Genomic DNA, 20,963 nt, shown 5'->3' with positions numbered 1-20,963 from the left:
GATACAACACCTGTTATCATCTTGTGTAACAACAGGGCCTGGCCTCTAAGTTCCAATGCTATCATAGCACAAAAACGTCCAATTTCCAAGACCCAACACTTCTTACAATAACTTATGTCTCTTGCTTACAGTAGTCTGTATGGCTTATAAAGGCAACACGCTATTGCAATTCTATTTCCACCAAAGCAATACGAGCAAATAGAATTCTCCATTCCATTGCAGCATGCGTGGTCAGACTCCCGATTCTAAACCCAAGCACCTGATTTGCTTGCTTCAAGGACCAAAGCCCACTATGTCAAAAGGCCTTCCCCCTGCTGTGGGGGATCCAAACACTTTTGAAAGTACTGGGAAGTGACACCACAGTAACAAGATCTTTCACTGTGGTTTTACACACAGAACTCCTACGTTTCTGCTCAAAGTGGGAGAGCAACATAAGACTTTAGTGAGAACTTGTTTTCTCAAACCTTTCAAATTTGGCTGCTTCAGCTCTAAGCCTCCACCACTTCCTTCTCGCTGGGAACCATGGATTCCTAAATCTCAGTTGAAAGGACACAATGACAGGAGAGGATCAAGTGAATTCAGTGAAAGGAATGCAGCACTGACCTGCTATGGCAAGACCAGCCAACAACACCCGTTTCTGACTCTGTGAGTGGCCAAATGATCACTGCAGTAGTTGAGCCAAACCCTAACTAAGGCAGAGAGGAAACACTAGAACCCCATCCCCCTTTAACAAAGGATGAGAAATGGAGAGAGCTGGCGAATCCACAAGAAGAGTGCTATAGACAGGCGAGACTGGGAGAGATTAGGGTTTGACCTCCTCCTGAACTATTTAGTTTAAAACTACTTTGGGATAGCAGGTAATATCTTTGTTCAGCAAAATCTATAGAGAATTACATGACTGTATTTCTAGTTACTGTGTAACAAGTTTACAACAAGGTTTGGTCTATAATTTTTCCCATTTGTAAAGAAGATTCCCTGTCACAGTAGATGGAAGTAAGGGCAGTGTTGACCAGGATACTGGATTGCACATAATGAAAATGTAATGCCTTCTTATATAGCTACTGTGAAAAAAAAAATCACAAAAACTTAGTTAACCACTTAATTTATTAAAAAGTAATTATAATAATGTCATTTTTGTCTTGACACTATTGCCCCAAGGCACCTATTTAAAAAATGATCATCAAGTATATTGATTTATTTTGTTAAAAATGCATGTACAGTATTTTATACTAAGTGTGTAAGAAGTGAGTCTTTCAAATGCAAACATTCTCTGCAGTTCTGTCGGGGATTTTAGGGAGCAATATGTAGGAGGCTGGAGAAATAGATTTTAAGTCTCAAGATGATACAAAAGGGCAAAGATGAAATGCTAAAAAAGGAAAAAGGTAAAGCTCATTTGCATTACATATGCATTTTATTTTATTCATGCAACTAACTCTTGAATCAACTCTTCGGCTGAAATGAATTCCTTGTATTAATTGTCATTACTGAATCTGGATTATGTTTCATAATATCACAACTGGTTTTATAAATCATAACTTTTTGATGGACAAAATTAAACTATCATCATAAGAGCTTTTATCAGAACACAACAGGACATTAAATAGGGTACATTGCACCTGATGTACTGATTTACTGCATATAGTTTACAGCTTGTTTACACTATACAATTGTCAATGGTTGATCGCATATACCAAATCAAAATACAATGTGCTCTCAGTGGTGCAATAAAATTAAAAATAATCCATTTTATTGATAAATCTATAGTTCACTAATTCTAATAGATTTCATTTCAGTTTGGACAATTTATTGTTGAGTGGGATAAATAAGCCTTATAAATGACAAGAAGTTTACCTTCCAACTTTTCCTTTCAACTAACAACCTTTGGATCGAAAAATAGTGACTGAATTTAAATGTTCCAAATTTCTGTTCTTTGCTTTTTTTAAATTCTGTAACCTCATTGACATAAAATCGCTCTGAGATAATCATTTCAAAAATTACATTTTGAGAAGACAGCAGGCAAGCTGGCGTTATTAAAATTAGCCACAGGCCAAAACATTCTTTCAGTACTGCTGTAGATTTATAATGTAGACAAATCAGACTTCTCTTTGAAATCAAGTTAATCTGTAGAATACTTTTATATGTGAATTCAAACAAATAGCACAAATGTAGAACACAATTGGCTCTTCTTTGGATGAAAGGAGTTTTCCACATCTTTAAATTAAACTACATTAATTTAAAGCGATAAAATTGTGTTGTTTTTGAAATTGGGTAGGAAAGGAGACAATATAGTTTGGTTTTGAAATAATTTAAATTAAATCAATAAATTGTTTGTGATGTGTAATATTATTCCAAAAGTTTTAATAGACTGGTACAGTTCTGGGGAAGTGTTTGCAAATTATTCTGTCTTTAAAGAGTGTCTTCAATTCATGTTCCTTATATTATGAACATTTAAGCAATGTGGATACATGCACTATATACAGTGGATATAAAACCCTTCTACACACCCTTATTGAAATTGCAGATTTGTGGGATATAAAGCAAGAAATCAAGATATGTCATGTCAGACATTTTTCCATCTTCAAGGTGACTTTGCAACCAACAAAATTCAAGAGAAAAACAGATAATTATTAGGAGAAATAATTGAAATTAAAAAACCTACAACACTCTGGTTGCATAAGTGTGCGCACCCCCCAACTAATACTTTGTGGAAGACCCTTTTGCATTTATTAGTCAGTCATACAACTTAATTCATTATTTGTAAGCAGATGAATGGGATACTAGTAAATTATAGTAAATTTACAAATATCTATGAAATATAGATAAGAGCTTTTGAAGAGCAGCTAAAATCAACAAATTAATAGGAATGCATACAATCAAGAGTGGAATAAAAGATATTCCATTTCCTTGACATTTGACCAGACTGACCAGACTTGAACAGTTTCAAAGGTCAAAATATCCTGATAAAACTGATCTCAGCTCTTACTCAGACACCGGGTGCAGAAGATGCAAAGCAGAACCGATCCCTGCTAAGTCTTCACAACATGACCTTCACCTTCCTGTGTTAATCATACTCCTGGCGATATTGTCCAGACATTCAATCTGTGTTTCATCCAGTCACATCATGAGGTCCTTTTTGACTTGGGATTCATTTACTGGTTTTGTTGCTATGGAACTCTGCCATAGACACCAGATTCATGAGGTCAACCTCAAATGCCAGTCTTTGAGACATTGTGTCCTCATGATGCCAGAGCTTCTCAGATGTTTTCCTATTCTCAATTGTTGCCTTTGGGTGTGCATTAGTCACCTGAACTGCTGAAACCAGAATGTGTTATGGAGTTTTTAGTTGTTGACGTTGGCAATTATCTTGAATTTTTGGACAGAGCTCACTTTCCCCATGATGAAGTGGCACTGACTTTTTTTGCTTCCTTGTGAAGAATATTAAACACATTATTTACTTTTACACTAATATTGCAGGATATTAATAAATAATTGTCATCGTGTAACTTTTCCTGGTATATTTCTAAATACACAGAGTACATCATTAACAACCAGTATATGTAATTCACACATATTGAAAACACCTAATGTATTTCTGCATGTTTTTTGGCTAAATGAACCTTCAATTATAGTTCAAAAAGGACTTTAATAATGGAAGCAACCATACATTTATTTTTTATATAATTATTCATACTGAAATACAGTTTTCAGATTAAAAATTACAGATTTTGAAAATGTTAGAAAGTATTTTTTTTATTAAGAGCAGGTTATAACAGTTGGTTTTACAGCATTTTGCACTGAAGTAAAAAAAATCTCTAGGGCTGCGTGTGAGTGAGCTTCGCCACCTGCTGGTCATGTGGAGAAATACATTTGCACTTCAACTGAACACAAACACTTTGATAAATCTAACGAAAGTTCGGTAATTTTGAATAAAATGTAATTACCAAAGTATTTAAAAGAAATCAACAAAATACTAAGCAGGGTAATTGTAAGTAAAAACAGGGTAACTAAGCCTCCTCTTTAACATCCTTACCATGTTTTCCAGATACAGCACACGTACTTATTTTAAAAGGGGGGAGCCCAGCCGTCGTCCTGGTGACACTCACACACCTGTTTTCATTCTAACCGAGCTTTTCGCTACTTAATTGACTTAACACTAGTATTGATTTGGATTTTTCCATTACTTCCAGTTTCACCCCCCCCCTCACCTTAACTTAAGATTTTCCCAGATCCAAATAGATAAAAAAGGCACAGAGGTTCAAGTCCAACACTTGGCTAGTTCACTTAAGGATTCCATTCCTTTTAGAAAACAAGTACAGTGGGTGTGTGTCTCCTCAGAGCCCTGGGTTGTCAACCCCTGCTTTAGGAGACACACCGATTACAGAACGATCCCTTTACAAAAGGGAAAAGGCTTTTCTGTATGATTTTTGGAAGTGTCCCCAATTGCTCTTTAAAAGTTATTCTTCTCTATATACAACATCCTCACACTTTTTCATTTAGCAGAAGAATGAAGGGAATACCCAAGGTCACGGAATTATCTAAAAGCTATTTATCCTAGGATTCACAGCTGGTGAAAAACTGATAAAATGCAATATTGAAGTAATCTTCCTACCTTTCTGCACGTATTAAGACAGGAGGGACATGGACGCAGCACATAAAAGCACCTGCTGGGTTTCTGATTAACTATCTTTTTTGCCATTACCTCCTTAACATGTTAAATAGAAAATATCTTGATAAACCTCCAGTTTACTCAGCAATCAGAGCTCAAAGATTCCCTAAAGACATTGTTGCTTCACATCAAAAGGGTGACATAAAAAATAATGACATGTTTGGCTATCTTAATTTTATGGAATGCAAATAAGATGTATAAAAAAGTATGCATCAATAATGGCGCTGTTGCTGCCTCTTTCGTAAAAACAATATAGAATAGTACAAACAGAAATGTGTGAAAGCTTACACATTTGAATTCCAATAACCAATCAAAAATACCAGGTGTTATCCCACTATTGATGACAAAAGGGTGGATAATGGCAGGAGCTGAAAGGCACTTAAACCTGTGGTTAATTTTTCCATACTTTGCAAGATCTACTGTAGCTTGTGCGCATTTATCATGTTGCCCTGAAGCACATTCTACAGATACTGCTTTTACCGCCAGTTTCCTCCAGATATTTAAGCCAACAGTAATCATTCGATTTTACCAGATGAATACTTTTCACCCCAACAAGGACCCAAGCTTGAGCAGCTGTACAAAACACATCTGCGCCGATACACAAGGTGGCAAAGGTGACGCGAGACTTTACAGGTATAATTTATTCCCACAGGACGTCAGCTCTTTCTAATGGAACCTATTAAAATATAATTGAAAATCCATCCCTTCGCACATCCCCAAAGGACATACCTGACTTCATTAAACGTTTTAGTTACTGAACATTATATAGAAATGGGGGGGGTGGGGTCAGGCACAATGAGACACAAAAGTTTGCCGTTCAGAGATACGAGAAAGTTTAATGGGCTTTCTTGTCAGCTGGTGCGTAAGGCAGGATAATCACCCTTCCACGGCTTTCTTCCAGCTCTATTAAAGTCACCAGATACTAAAGGACATGAGTGCTTTTTGAAAGATGTCTCATGTTCTCCACCCATTTTCGGGAGGAGCGGAGCGAGACATTTCATTTCTGAAAGCATTAAATATAGAAGGGAAATGGGTGCAATAACCTTCATTTAAGAATAAAGCTTTGTTCCTAAACACGCCTTTATTGTGCTGTAGCAGCAATGCTCGATGATAAAGTTCCGCTGTGGATTTGCAGCGAGGCCCCTCCCTGCGGTCTGAGCTACAGAATGGCCTATTGATCCCTGTGTGATGGAACGCAAGGAAAGATGCTGCTTAGCAAAAAGCCCATCTCTCAAGTCAGTGACAACCCAGGACAGTGCTCCCGCTCATGGGAACCACTGCTGGCTGCCTGGATGTTTGGCAGAGAGAGCTGAAGGCACATGTGGACGTGGTCAATCATCCAACAGATGACCAGCCAGTCGGCGGCTCGTAGGGCGTGGAGATCTTGGTGGATCGCCAACTGGATCTTCCCCAGTTAAACAATGAAGCACGTCTTTAACTTTGCTTCGCCCCGCTGAAGCGACATGGCCAGCCCGCAACAGCACCATGTGACTTCCAGTACCGTTCCCAAAAGCAGTGGTGCTTAGACTTTTGCCCAAAGTGCCGAGATAGGAGAATTCTGCCAAAGATCTAGCCTACAGCAAGACCTTGCAACCAGTTAGCTACTCCATGCATCTGCTCGATCACCACGGCTGGACTTTCACCGACACACCACTGTATTCCAATATTCAGAAGTGGCTGCTAGGCCGGGGTCATAACGAGTTTCTCCACCATTAATGACTAGCCCTGACCAGACAGTCACTCCCTGTGCACAAACTTTATCCTCACTCAGCTCAACGCTAACGAGGAGGCTGTACTGAAGAGAACAGACGGTCAGCACCTTCTCTCTCTCTCTCTCTTTCTCCCCCAAACACCTGACACTGGACTGGTGGGCACTGGGCCAGGAGAACAAAGATTGGTCACTGGTTCAACAGACTCCTGCAGCTGATTCCTTCTTCCACACAGGAGTTACAACTCCACAGCTGTGGATAAGACCAGTTCAGTATTCGCCTTTATCAATCTTGAGAATTTGCTTTAAATCTTAAAATTATATGTATTTTGAATCTGTGTGCAGACTGCTTGTTATTCTGTTGATGGATACCTACTAGCCAAGAAAGACTCACTTTTACGGTTACAATTAATAAACTGTGCCTGTAAGTCTGCTCCTACAGTACCTTGCAATTACATAGCTTGCAAACACTTAGGCAAACACTTAAGAACAACCCCCCAAAACCATCTTGCTCAATTCTAGAAACTCGCTGTGCAAGCAGCCTTTATTAACTACAAAACAGCAACATATAATTAAGACAGCAATAAAAACAAGGTATGCCTCGGCCATGTACAGATGCAGCCATTCAAAACGAGCGGGTTATACCGCGTTAAAACGTGGTGGTTGTGTCGCGGTATTACAAGGGTTACTGTATAATACCGTATAATACCGCAAGTAAGAAAATAGTATCCGTAATTTCCACCAGGTGGAGCTAATAAAGCTCAAACTCTCATGTACAGCGTTTGAGCTGTCACCATCAAAGTCTTTACCGAAGACATTACTAAAAGTATTAATAATGAATGACCTTGGACAAGCTGTAAACTCCAAGTATTACCCTGGTCCACATTCTTTGTAACCGTCTTTGTAAATGAAAAGACTTTTTTTATTGACAAAAAGTAACACCACAGCATTTCGTTGATCCAATCACGCATTTGTTTCCAATCATGCAAAGTAATTCTTTAGAATCTCAGATTCACCATGCCTTTCACGTGCTCATAAAATATATTAATTTAGGAACATAAACATATTACTGTATGTAAACTGTACTGTATATGGCTAGACTTGCTGTTTTAAAGAAAAAATACACAGCAGTATTCCATTTCTCCCTAAACATTATAAGCATTCATCAAATTGGAGGCTATGCTGTTATGCTTCCTATGGTGATATATGGGTTTTTCGCATGAAGCTGTAATGATTAGTATTTCTCGTGTTGTGAACGTGTGTACACAGCAGTTCCCCCGGGTTCCAGTTAGTGCATAATGACGCATCGATGAAAAACCGGAGGTTTAAAAAAAAGAGAATTAGCTCACTGATAGTTTTATGTGGAGGCTTTGAACATTCTCATATGTCGTGGTCTTTAAAATGCATTTGGTTTGAAGGCTTTCTGCATTTCCCTTCCAAAGATATGGACAGAAGAATATTCAAGTGTGGTCAAAAAAATGGCTTAAAAACGACATAGTGAAGGCTGTGAAAACAGCCACATGTATTTTGTACGCACACCAAGTGTTTTCGGACCTTATAGGAGTTATTGTGAAAAAGCTACAGTCGTGCCAATTGTAATAGTTTTTTATTTTTAAAGACATTTTAGAAAAATGTCATCTATACCAAAAAGTTGCATTTAATACCACCCGATATTAATATATTTACAGAGATAAGCTCTCTATTAAAGCTCAGATCAAAGATCAAGCACAGATCAAACAGCAAAATCTTACACACTGGGACGAATCTGTGATCTGTGATGTGGTAGAGTGTGAATTTTGGTGCTCTAGCTGTACTGAAAAAAAAACGGTTGAACAACTCTTAAGCATACTGTAGTTTTTGTTAACACAAGTTTATCAGTGAAAAGACCACGGGCATTTTTCCTCCCCCCTACATTCTAAGAGTAGAATAGAATTTATTATAAGCACAATTTATTAGTGCTAAATTTAATATTATTGATTACTAATAGTTTATGCTAACACCTAACTTTCTTAACGCGAGAAATACTGCTCAATACGGCTTCGTGCGAAAAACCCGTACAGTACATCACCATAGGAAGCATAACAGCATAGCCTCCAATTACCCAGACCACAAAACAAAGGAATAAAGCTTTGTTTGATTTCTGAAACCCTTTCTTTATGTCCTGTTTTCATTCAGGTAAGGGTCAACTAAATACACACACAATACTGCTGACAGCAGGAAAATTCCTTTACTCAGAGCAGCATCTTAAAACCAGCACCGCTGTGTACATACAGTACGAACATGTTGTGATATTTAGAAATATAAAAAATGTCAATATAAAGCCAATAATATTTGCTATTTTAGTTTTTCAAAGAAATTTTTATTTGTTAAAAGAAAACTGATGGCGACAGCTGGGTTTGAACACTAGACCTCAGGATTACAAGTCAGTCACTTAAGCGAAAGGCTGCAGGAACTAAAATATTTTAGTATTCAATAAAGAAGATTACAAGTATGCAGATTCCTCAAATGCATTAACAGTCAACCAAGTTGATTTTTTTCAGAAGGGGATACTAGTGCAAACTTTGAGCAAATGCATTTAAAACTATTAACTGCTTATTATATCTTATTGTGGGAACATAGAACAAACATACAGATTCACAAAATGCAATGTGAAACCCAGATGTTTCTGCCCTTTAATTATTTCATCTGTAACTGCTAAGTCTGATTCTCAAAGTCCTTAGTTAAAAAAAGTAAATGGCACAATATACAGTATTTATTGTAGGTCTTTCTGCGATACAAAGCTTCTGATGGTTTTCTTATTAAACATTTGTTATTTTACCATTTTCTTTTTGAACATTTGAAAAGCAAAAGAATGTGGGTTTATTATGCCAGCGGGGTATTCCATTTAATTGTTTTGCTTCAATAAAAATTTGTGGTTCTTTCAAGAACACCGTGGAGTTTGCATTAAAAGATCAATTTAAGAGCTAGAATAGCTGTCGGTATTGTCTTTATTTAAAGATTTAGTGCATTAGATAAGAATACTTGGAATTAGTGAACACTGAACACGGTCTCCCAGGAGTTCAGTGGAAATTCAATGCATTGGATCATTTATATAAGCAGACTGACATATCACCACATTAAATGCTACCAGGGAAACAATACAACCACTTTCAAATGACTAAATTTATCAAGGAAATTCAATCCAATGAATCTACGAACAGTGCCCAGCATATTTTCTAATTATCCTTAGCAATTAAAATATTCTTAAAACTTTTAATTAGAAACTGAAGGAATAAGCCTCCACTGAATAGAAGGCAAAATGACAGGTAAGCAAAACAGCTTGAGCTGAAAACATGAAGCGTGATGAAATATCTTTCATTTTCCTTTCGCTGACATTTGGTACCACTTAACATCAATTTCATTTACAGCATGTGAAAGTGTCAAACAAAATACATCTCAGACCCTGTCTGCAGGAATTATTCCGTTACAGAGGCAGATTTATCAGAAGGTCAACTGAGCAGAGACAGTTCCCCTGATCGTTACTGGAACCAATTTCAATTCTTAATTAAAAGTACAACAGAGAAACGGATTTCTAGGAGTTACATAATGTCATTAAAATTCCTGCGAGATCTGAGCTCTTCAAGGAGATACTGCTTCTTGCAAATTTGGTGTCGGGCATTTATACTGCTTCGTAAATAATCATTGAAATGATGGAAGCTCATGGTTATATACAGCAGTAAAGCAAATCAGGCATTACCCCTTGATAGACTGTGAAAAATTAAATATCGCCTAATCCAGTAAAAATACACCTTGACATGCTGTAGTGTCTGGTTGTCAGGAAACCCACCAGAAAGTGCCACACCATCATGAGGGCCTCAAAGCTACTGATGCAGACACTAGCTGCTGAATATTATGCCTCCTTGGGAAGGAAATCTCACATGACAACAGCATGGAAATCTAAGCTTTAGCAGGCAAATTTGGTCCTTTCCAATGGATTCACGGCAGCCCAACTTCACAGTACTCCCTGGAAAGTCTGATAGAGTCCGAGGGGAGACTGGTGCTGTGGACAATAGCAGGGGGCAGACTCTCCAAAACCAATGAACTCTGATCCTGATACTAACCAAGGACAGCGAGACACACATCAGGACAAGACGGTCTCAGTGGGTGTGTGGCAATGTTCCCTCTCATTTTTAATGGCCTGTGCGCGCAAACATTTCTAGTTGTGCACATTTTTTTGTTTGTTTTATTTTTTGTTAATATAGTAATTCTCATAGAAGCATAAAGATCCAAAAGACCGGAGCAGCGATTCAACGAGCCCAGTCATAGAGACCGGGTGTCGAGTGAGCAGGAGCAGTGAGGCTCGAGACTATGAGAGCATACAGTAGATATCGATGATCGAGCAGATACAATAATGCACACAGCCAGGTTGGGCCTCTCACAGCCAGTCTCATGTGGTCAATTTAGCATTCTTCAATTGTAGACCGTGTTTGTTTTATCATCATTTTTGTGGAATTTTTTGCGCGCAGTTCAATTTCCTATGTGCACTTATTTCATAACTTGTGTGTGCGCGCACAGCTTTGAGGGAACATTGGTGTGCAGCCATGTGGAAACTTTGACTTCATCTTTTTGTTGCTTTCTTCCGCAATAGTACAGGTTTCCAATGACAGGAGCATGTTATCGTTGCATATCATTACAATACTGCGCAAGGTAATAAAGGTATTTCCTTTTTACAGTAAAGGCAATAATCTACAGCGGAAGGCAATCATTTCTCTGCATTATATACCCACTTTTACCTTAATATCCATAAATGTTTCTAATACTGCTGGGCACCAAAATAACAAATACACATATTGAACATATGAAGCTATTATGTTTTGCATTAAGGTTTACAGTTTTGTTCATGTTACACATCTAACATGGCTTTATAGGTAAAAAAAAATATATATACCATAAGCCATCTTTTTCAATTTCCATTCCCAGCTACAGAATGCAGAGAAGATTAAAGACTCTACAGATCAAAGCCACTGTATAGAATTGCTTTTTTATATAACTCCTTTCATAACACATCATCTGAAGCCACTTTACAATAAAGACTTTAAAGCGTACAGTGCTAGACAATTCGCACAACCATCACATTTCAGTTAAAATCTCCACATCTAAGGCAGTCTGTTATTTTTCTGTTGTCTACCAAATACTGTTGGGTTTGAAACAGTAGAACATAAATTAACAAAACAAAACCTGCATTGACATTATGTTTTTCCCATGTTAAAAGAGCAATATTTTGTAGCACATTTCTTTAAACCCTTAACCCAAGTAATGTTCTGGCATACTCTAGCACTAAATGTACTTGGTAGATATGCACTTACAAGCCACATGAAGAACACCTGTGATTAGGAATGCAAAGCCTCTCTTATGTGAGGGATAAAACCTTTGTATCCTTTTGCAGTAAATAAATTGCATGCGTTCTACATGAATCGCTGGCTAATTATTCAAATGTTACATTAAATAAATTACAGCACTGTCACAATATTAATCATTCTGCTTTAGAGACCTCTAAAAATGTAAATGAATGAATATAAATAGGCTTCTATTTATTCTTGGTAACTACTAGAATTGCAGGTTTATTTTACAGCTCCTTGGAGAAAGGCCAAAATGTAGATCAAACAGAAAAAAATTGTGTTCGATTGATGGATTTACTTAATTCATCTGTAATAGAGCTTTTGGAAAATGTTTAGATACATAAATACATAACCTGATAATTCCCAGTTTCTAATTTACATAATTACTAACTTAAATGCTATCTTAATAAAAGTTGCTGTGACTTAAATACTATGCTATGGAGTAATGTCATCTTCTTTTATAAACATGGAGGAGAAACTGTGGCCAGGGATAATTACTGGATTAAACTGGTTGTATCACCATTAATTTACATTTTCATAGTGCTTTTTGCTTTAATAAAGGTAATTGTAATGGAGCTCAGAATGCATAAAAGATAAATAAAATAAAAAAGCTCAGACGTACAAGCCAAAAGCCAAATGACTCTCTGTCACATCACATCTGCAGGGCAGATGGTTGGAGAACTACTGTGTGAAGGATAAGATTTAGTTCTGAGGGTCTGTTGAGTTACCTGTGGTACTGTTTAAGGCATAGAATGAAGTCATATTTCAGTAAGCAAGGCCAATCATCTTAGGTGGCTTGCCAAAATTGTTCCTAAAGACCACATACTACATGGAGGCCTCGCGTATTCAATACAATTGGTCACAACTAATAAAGCTGATACTGTATACCCAGTCTTTACTTAGGTCCTGTACAGTACCACGTGTTTTTAAACGATCCATGGGCTTCTTCCATACATTATTACTGTATTAGCACCTCTTGCTCACACAACACAGCCGTGCCTTTTGAAGGTAAGGAAACAAATGCAAGTTTAAAACTTTGTACACCCAGAAATGTTTCTTTTCATGTTCACCATGGAAGTAACTAAGAGTCCCTGGTGTATTTTTAAGTTTAAAATATAGATCAGTTTCAGGAGATAGGTTAAGCCCCTCCTGCACTGTTATTTTAAAGTATTTGGGTTTTTTTTCTCCTCTCTTTTCATTATTCATTATTTTTTTACTATTACAATGTAAAAAGTCTACACAGGCATAATGAGGGCTCAGTCAACTAATTTAATCAAAATGAAAAATAAATCCAACTCAAAATTCTTTACAAATTAAGCAATTGCTGAACTAAGCCCTGCTTGTACACCCATCTGTCTCCATAATTTTGTTTTCTTGTTCTTTGTTTGCATTGAAGGCGACAGCAAGAGGGATCATTGACCTCTCTTTCGAATAGAAGATTAAAAAGATGACTAATCTCTAAGTTGCACAAATTGATTCATCACTATTCACTATTCACAATTCACTATTATCTAAACCGGGATGATCTTCATTAATTTAAATTCAATACAGATCAACTAACTTACAGATGTAAGAGGGCTCTATCTTATCCATGTCAATCTTTTCCACACTATGTGATGTAACGCTGTAGTATTAAGATGGCCTTAATTTTAAAGATGCTTAGAGATCCTTGTTAACAAAAAAAATGAAAAAGTTTTAAATGTTTTTTTAAGAATGAATAATTTGTAAATTGTATACTTATCCATAGTTTTCTAGAATATTGAACACTGAGTAAATAAATATCACATTTTTCTTCAACAATGTAATACTTCCCAAATCATTAAATTGTGGTCGGAGTCCAAACTGCTAAACCATTTTTCAAACATCTCCCAGATCTTTGACAAACGTTTAAGGGGAGTGAAACTAAATGTCTAATTTGGCTGATGCTTTTATCCAAAGCAATTGAGCTTTGCACTCATTGAAACAGATGCAAATTTTACTGGAGGATTTTGGATGAAGTTCCTTGCAGTGTCCGATCTGGGGTGTGAACCCACTATCTTCCAATTATAAATCCAGAACACTAATCACTGCTCCACACAGCTGCCTACATCTAAAGCACAAATCTTAGGTTTTCCTAGCATGCAATATTCTGAAAACCAAGATAATGACTGGCTACAATCAATAGCAGCAAATGATTTGTATTGCAGGACTAATCTTCATAATACGCTTGCATTGTTTTTGCTTGTTGTATCTGAGACTTGTTATGCCAAGAGCTTGAAGCTCATTTCATGAAGGCTTCTTGAAATCTGAAGATATTAGATTGCCACTGGGACCTGCATATGCGGGACAATGATTCTGTAAATGACACTTCATGCAGTTCAATAAATATTCCCGGAAACAAAAACTTAATTGTGGCAACTAAATACATCTTAATGTCGTGAAGATTACCAACTGAAAAGTCAATATTTTAATGCTAAAATTACATTAAAATGTATTCACACAAAAAGCATTTTGTTCATTGTCAATTTAGCCACCAGGAATTCTACTTGTTACAATGAAAATATATGTAGATTACTCTTTTTGCAGTTTATGAATATTTTATAGACATAATTATGCTTTACAATCTTGGTCTTGTTATAGATTCTAAAAAGTACCTTTTATAGTGCTTTTACAATAAATGCAATTTTGGGCCTTTAATTAATTAGAGCTCAGGTTAAATTTGTGATAGCATCAAGATGAATTCTGTCCCTAATGCTGACAACAGACTCATTTTTGTCTATTGTTGGTGCCTTTTTATTGCTGCAAAAAGGATTACCTTTTATCAGTTTCCAAGGAAACACCTGTGATGGTATTTACAAATGGAAATTGAAAACTACCTCGGTAAAAATGAATTTTTCATTAATATAATGAAGTATTTGTTTATGAATTAATATTACCTTTTTCAAATGTTTTTCCTGCTTGGCCATTCTGTACATTGCAAAAAACATCATGCATCTTGTAGCCATTAAAATAATTGCATGCAACAGTAATTAAGATTTCATACCTATATATGCAAACAAAATAGTAATTGTAAATTGTACACAGTACTTGAAAAAAACTAAACTTAATCCTTAATTTTATCAATGAGTAAACTGTTACAAAATACAGCACACACTTAATTCTTCAGCTTACAGAGTTTTATTATGCATTTTATTATGTTATATCATGTTCTTTCTCTTTTCTCTCGTACATCTTAAAATATTGACCATTTCTGTTTGTGCCTGAAACTGATCAATTTCAAATTACTTGCTTATCTCCGTAAGCAAGAGATTCGGTGTATACCCCCCAAAAGGTAAAGATGTTTTTCGAAAAGCTCCAAAGATCACAGGAAGTCAAAGAAAGCAAGCAATGGAAAACTCAGTTTTATCAAAGGCAGTTAAGTTTTTTTCTCCAAAAACAATCCGTCAAAATGACTCAAGGTGGCTCAACATTCGAAGTCTTACTGACCCATTTTGCATCAAGAGAAATTCAGAATGATTTAATCTCTGGCATTATGAATGTCACGTTTCCAGGAGGCCACCTGCAATTTAAAATAAATTGGCACTGAATGAATTCAAGGCCTCCTCTGTGATTTTAAAAACACAAAAACAATGCCTAAAGGCAACAATTTGATCCCAATCATAAAACAATCTGTGGTGCAAAACTGATTGATGCCACACAGCCTCTCTTCTGGTTGTGTTCATTAATTTACTCCCCAACTGATAATGAATAAAAATCCCTACTCTGCAACAATCTGAAAGTTAAAATGCAGCAAATAAATCATTTTGGAAGAGTTATGGCAATTTAATATTAATGAAGATGGTCATAAGGAAAATATACAACACGTTCTTTCAAGCCATGAATAGTCAAACAGTCCTTTAAACCAAACATGTACTATGTCTCAGATATTTGTCAGAGAACTATAGATTTATAACAAAATCAGATTCTTGGTGCACATAAGACCAAGACCAAGCACTGTACTATATGAGTAAGAACAGGTTCTTGGAGAAAACATGAACTTACAGTTTTCGAGTCTTTTTATATCAGAATAATTAAGTTTCTTTAAGAATGCTTCACTAGCCCATTTCAGGCTCAATATTCTGGAGTGTAATAAAATCCTGTTTCATTCACATGTACATCCATTTGTGAAATTAATATTTTCTTAATACAGAAGTTTCTTCTGCTTTGATTCCTATCAATCGATCACACATCTGCAGCCTCCCATAACTTTGATCTTGTCTCAATTTTCTCCCTGGATGAGTGCAGATCCCTTCTATTTCAAAAATGTTCTCAAATTCACTGCTTTTAACATTTGACATAATTCTGATTTTGCTCACTGAAGCTCTTAAATCTACCAGCTCGTAGTGGACATTTTCTATAACTTGAAATGTCATTACTAACACACTGAAGACAATACAAAAATATGCTTGATGATGTGATAGAACCAGCGAGTTCAGGAAGATCATAAGCACATCTCTGATTTACTGTATAACTTTTGCATGTCAAGCTGTTCTACTGTAGCAAAGAAAGTTAGTTGAAACAAATGAATAAAAAGCACTTCTGAAGTGCATCTGAAATATTTATACACAAACTGGTATTTATTTATCCTCATTTCAAACTTTTTTTTATGTTTGGCTACAGAATGACTGAGATGTGTTTACATAACAGTGTTTATGTATCATCTGGAGACACACTCTAGGGCTCAACAGGGCAAGCAGAGCAGCACAAACTTAGGAAAAAACATGGAACATGGGCTGGATGCCAGAAATGCTTTTACTATATTCTGCAAACATCAAGAAAAACCCACAGTATCACTCCGTGTTAGTTTCCAAGTGGAAAGCAATTACAGCTCTTTAAAAACTTCCTGGTTTACAAATAAATCATGAATGGATGCAAAAAAATGAATGTCACTCAAAAAAAATAAAAAATCATGAATGGGTAATGTTTCCAAATAGCACATTAAAACCACAGAAAGTCAGATTTTTATTTCCTTTAGTATAAACCTAAGAATGCCCTAATGTCAGATACAAAAGGGGAAATCTACCAAAAAAAAAAAGGAAACAGCATTCTGATTTAAAAATTACACCTCAGTAAATGTAAAGCTAAACAAAACAAATTTTACTCAGATTATTATTAAGTATATTTCTGTGTACGCTCTGTACACAGAACACGTACAGAGCTGGTGTAATTATTCCTCTAAGTACAGTACTGTAAGAGACTGCCCCCAAGAATAATCCCATCGTTTTAAACTTACTGATTTTACTCAGGCACACTATAAAATATTTATAAGTTGTTTATTCTATTCCTTTCAAATAATAATATATGGTGACATGCAACTTTATCTGCAAATTTCCATAAAAGCAACAAAAACACAAGCAGTGAAAAAAAAGTGATAAAGTGTGAATTAATTAAAATGAAAACAAAAATCAATTTCATTCAAGACCAACGACAGTGTCTCGCTCTTATACAGTACATACAGGGAATCCGTTTCTTTAATCTATAAGGAACAAGTAATAGGTTTATTCCATGCTGACAAAAAGAAGAAAGAGAACACAACGTTTCGGCCGTGGAGCCTTCTTCAGGTGTCAATCTATTTCATCTCTTTAATCTATTTCAAGTCATGCTCTTGTCGTAAGTTTAATGAAGGCTAACAACACATTACCCAAAATGCTTTTGACACAGTTCATGTCAATGTACAGTAACGCTCTATATCCCTATACAGTATGCAAGACATTATATTCATTGTAAACGAAACTTTGTGGTTACAAAAAAAAAACATGTGGAGTCGCACACAGCCGGGAAATTAAATAAAAAGATCGCACCTCAATTTTATGAGCAAAATGTAAGTGTCCGTATTTAATACTGGTATATTAACAACGGGCATGTTAGGTACGAACTCATCTGGATAACAAGTGAGGTCCCAGGTCTTAATTAAATGTGCGTGGTGCAGTCAGGTTGGCATCGATCACTGCAAGTGGAGAACTAAGCAGGCGCTCTTTCCCAGACCTCCATACTTGAACCTCCTGCTTGAATTGTTCCGTATTTGTCTCCCCACCATCAGGCTTGAAATTCAACAGGTGAAATCGCCTTTGTTCCATTAACTCTCTCTATGAACTAATGAGGCGATTACTACTAATGCAAAATTCAAAAGTAACGAGTTAATCACGGTCAGTCACAAAAAAGTATCAAAGTAGTGCCAAAAACGTTAAGATAATATCTAATATATATATATAACACTTTCTCTCTAAAACAGATACCTACTGTAGATTAAGCAGAAGCGTTTAACAATACTGAGCATAAAAATAAACCTAAGATAATGTGATGGTATATTAACATTACCAGCGAGAAACCTTTTGGATTTTTTCCCCCAGTAGGTTTACACAATAGCATTACACAATACAGAAACTGTAATACTTCTTACAAATCGTTTTGTAACATACTACTTGCATACTACAGTACAGTACCTATTCGAAGTTCATTCCATGCTGAAAAAAGTAAAACCAACAAGTGCTGAATAACAGTAATTAAGTTTGCCCTTCTCAGATTTTCTGCTAACTGATTTGAGAAATAGCTCTGAACGTTTTTAAACACTGCTACGCAAATCTAGTAATAAAGCTGGTCTGAGGCTTATGACTGCATTGAAGAACACTCGTCTAAGGCCACTTGTATGAAATTACAGCTTGAATCTTATAATTTTATGCTAAATATTTCAAACGTTGCCTTACCATCTTATACAGTACATATTAAAGAAAGCAAAAATCTGATGAACTTACAAAAGAATTTACTTAAACTTCAATGCCCCATTGAGGCATACTGCACTGTACTGCATGTTGCTCCTTTATACATCAGTGTATTTACACACTAAGAATTAAAAGAATGTTTCATACAACTCAGGTGCAGCTAGAGAACAAACTGTATTATAAATTACACATCAATAAATTTAACCATTTCCAATCACTAACGGAGGATCTCTTGACGTAACAAGCCATATGAAGACAAACTTACCTAGAAATATGATGGTTTGCTTCCGGGACGCCTTTGATTTCGAGCTCTCGTGTTTTGGCAGTCCTCCAATTTCACCCTCCCCATTCCTGACAGCCAAAGTCCCACTTTTGTTTCTGCCCATCAAGATCTTCATCATTTCCCTACACATCAAAGCGACACTCACCAACACCACGATGTAGACAACGAACGCACTGTAGATGCTTGCCCGGTACAATGTCCACCTGGAGGCGAGGTTGGTGCAGATGGTCCGATTGGATTTCTGCATTTTGCAAGGGTGGTCTCGCCCTTCAAGTTGCTCCAGGGGGTCTTCGGTCCCCGTTGCAAACAGCAGGGGAAGGGCAACACATACAGACGTGGCCCAAACGAAAACGATCAGCTTGACTGTCCTGGATCCCGATAATGACTTGTATTTAAAAGGGTGGCAGATTGCAATGTATCTCTCAAAACTCAGGGTCGCCACGTTCAGTATCGTGGCAAAGCTGCATGCTTCGAAAAGAAAGTTATAGATTTTACAGCTTGCGTTACCTGAAGCAGATGTGAATGGATACCATATTGCACTATAGAGCTCAACAGGCATACCCAGCAAAAGTACTAACAAATCCGAGCACGCCAAGCTTACCATGTGGTCAGTAACATTCTTCTGCAAGTACCCATTCGTCTGGAGCACCTGTGTGACTTTGATAGTGATGCTATTCCCAATGATCCCAACCAGCAAAATAACACCGAAGATGACGGTTAGAGAGACCTTGGTTCCCAAATTCGGCTCGAACTCGGTGACGACATGATGGTTAAGAAAATCAGCACAGCTGTTTGTAATCTGTGACATCTTCTTGGGGGTAAACTCAGTAGTAGTCTTTGATGCAGTCGTAGATCAAGTCAGAAATATAGCCGAGGTTCCTAATGGTTAAAATTTATAGTCAGTTTCCCACACTTGGCTGTATTCCGCATAGACTGTGGTGTTTTGTTTTTTTTTAACTGTACTTTGTGATTAATTCCTTATACTCCAGTTCCAACCCAAGGAAACGACTCCTGTATAAACCAGGTCAGGAAGTCATTGCTTTTACCACGCCAATTTATGACGAACAGGAAGGTAGCTGTGATTCACGTGTGCTGAGGTGGGTGGGCAGTTAAACTTTAAGCGACTTGCCATAAAAGGCCGGAGCATGTTTACTCTTGTTATCAAGAACCAGGTTTGAGCTAGTCTCTGAAGAATGCAGTTTGTACACATTTTACAGTGACTTAATACGCCTTTTCATAAGAAGGTGGAGTCTAAAGGTGTAAAAAGAATTGTATAACTCATCTTTAAGGCTTAAAATCTTCTAGTTGGGTTATTAAAATTGAAATGTAAATGAATGTTTAACGAGGTGATCTGAAAACATAGGGAAGCTACTACAGTATTTGACTTCCAGGTGGTGAACCGCGTCTAAGATCACTGTGCAGTATAAGCATGGAGAATATTGAGGAAAAAATGAAGCCTTTAAAATTGGGCTTGTATGGGTATTCTTGTGTACAAACCTTGCTGTGTTTGTTTGGGCTGTTCTTGCACATGCAACGATACAGTATACCCGAGTGCCCATCTGAACGATGGTGACGGGGAGACCCTACAGCTTATTTCGTACCGCATAGTTGAGAAACTTGGTTAAAACGTCGATCTACGGCACCATTGTATCCAGTTCAATATCCCCTGTAAACAGGGAAGCGCAGCGCTAACATTTTCAAAACTTTCCAGGAAAACTACTGCTCTGGAGACTGCATTCAGGTTTCTGCCTTCGCTTCTTAAGTTGCGATATGAATGGAGAAAAAAAAAAGAGACCGTTGTTTGTGTTAGTTGATATCGGTTTCTCGCTGTATTTTACGCAGTTTGCTGGAGATCAGAGTAATATAAAAAAAAAATAACCGCCAGCCTGTGAATGAAAGTTTAAGTTATCTTTATACAGCCCAGATGGAGATGTGCCTCTTTTTTATTTTCTTTATGCTACATAAAGAGCATTTAATATGTGGATGATGAGAAAAATCATGCGTCCCCGAAAACAACGTTAACGGCGCCTGCGCATTTCGGAGGGCGGTTAAGATTTCCAGAGGAAATTGAATTGGATACGACACCGGGAATGTCCTTAATTAAGAATGGTAATGAGTTTTCAAATGAAAAAAACGCGTTTTTTTTACCATGTATGTTAAAGCAGACTGATAAATGTTTTCGTCTTCTTAA

General features: G+C 36.8%; 1 protein-coding gene across 1 annotated transcript in view; it reads right to left on the bottom strand.

Annotated features, from left to right (window-relative positions):
* The window catches only part of LOC148649412 (G protein-coupled receptor 39-like), a 49,583-nt gene extending 29,744 nt beyond the window's left edge, over positions 1–19,839 (bottom strand). The window contains exon 1 of the mRNA XM_088606025.1: positions 18,755–19,839. Within this exon, the coding sequence (XP_088462151.1) occupies positions 18,755–19,580 (826 nt within the window). The 5' untranslated portion in view covers positions 19,581–19,839. The remainder of the gene's footprint in view (positions 1–18,754) is intronic.
* Positions 19,840–20,963: the final 1,124 nt, after the last annotated feature.

Source organism: Lepisosteus platostomus, chromosome 14 (assembly GCF_059453375.1).
Source record: "Lepisosteus platostomus isolate fLepPlt1 chromosome 14, fLepPlt1.hap1, whole genome shotgun sequence".
Taxonomy (NCBI): Eukaryota; Metazoa; Chordata; class Actinopteri; order Semionotiformes; family Lepisosteidae; genus Lepisosteus; species Lepisosteus platostomus.
Note: the sequence above shows the minus strand (reverse complement) of the source record. Positions and strands in the feature narration are given on the sequence as shown.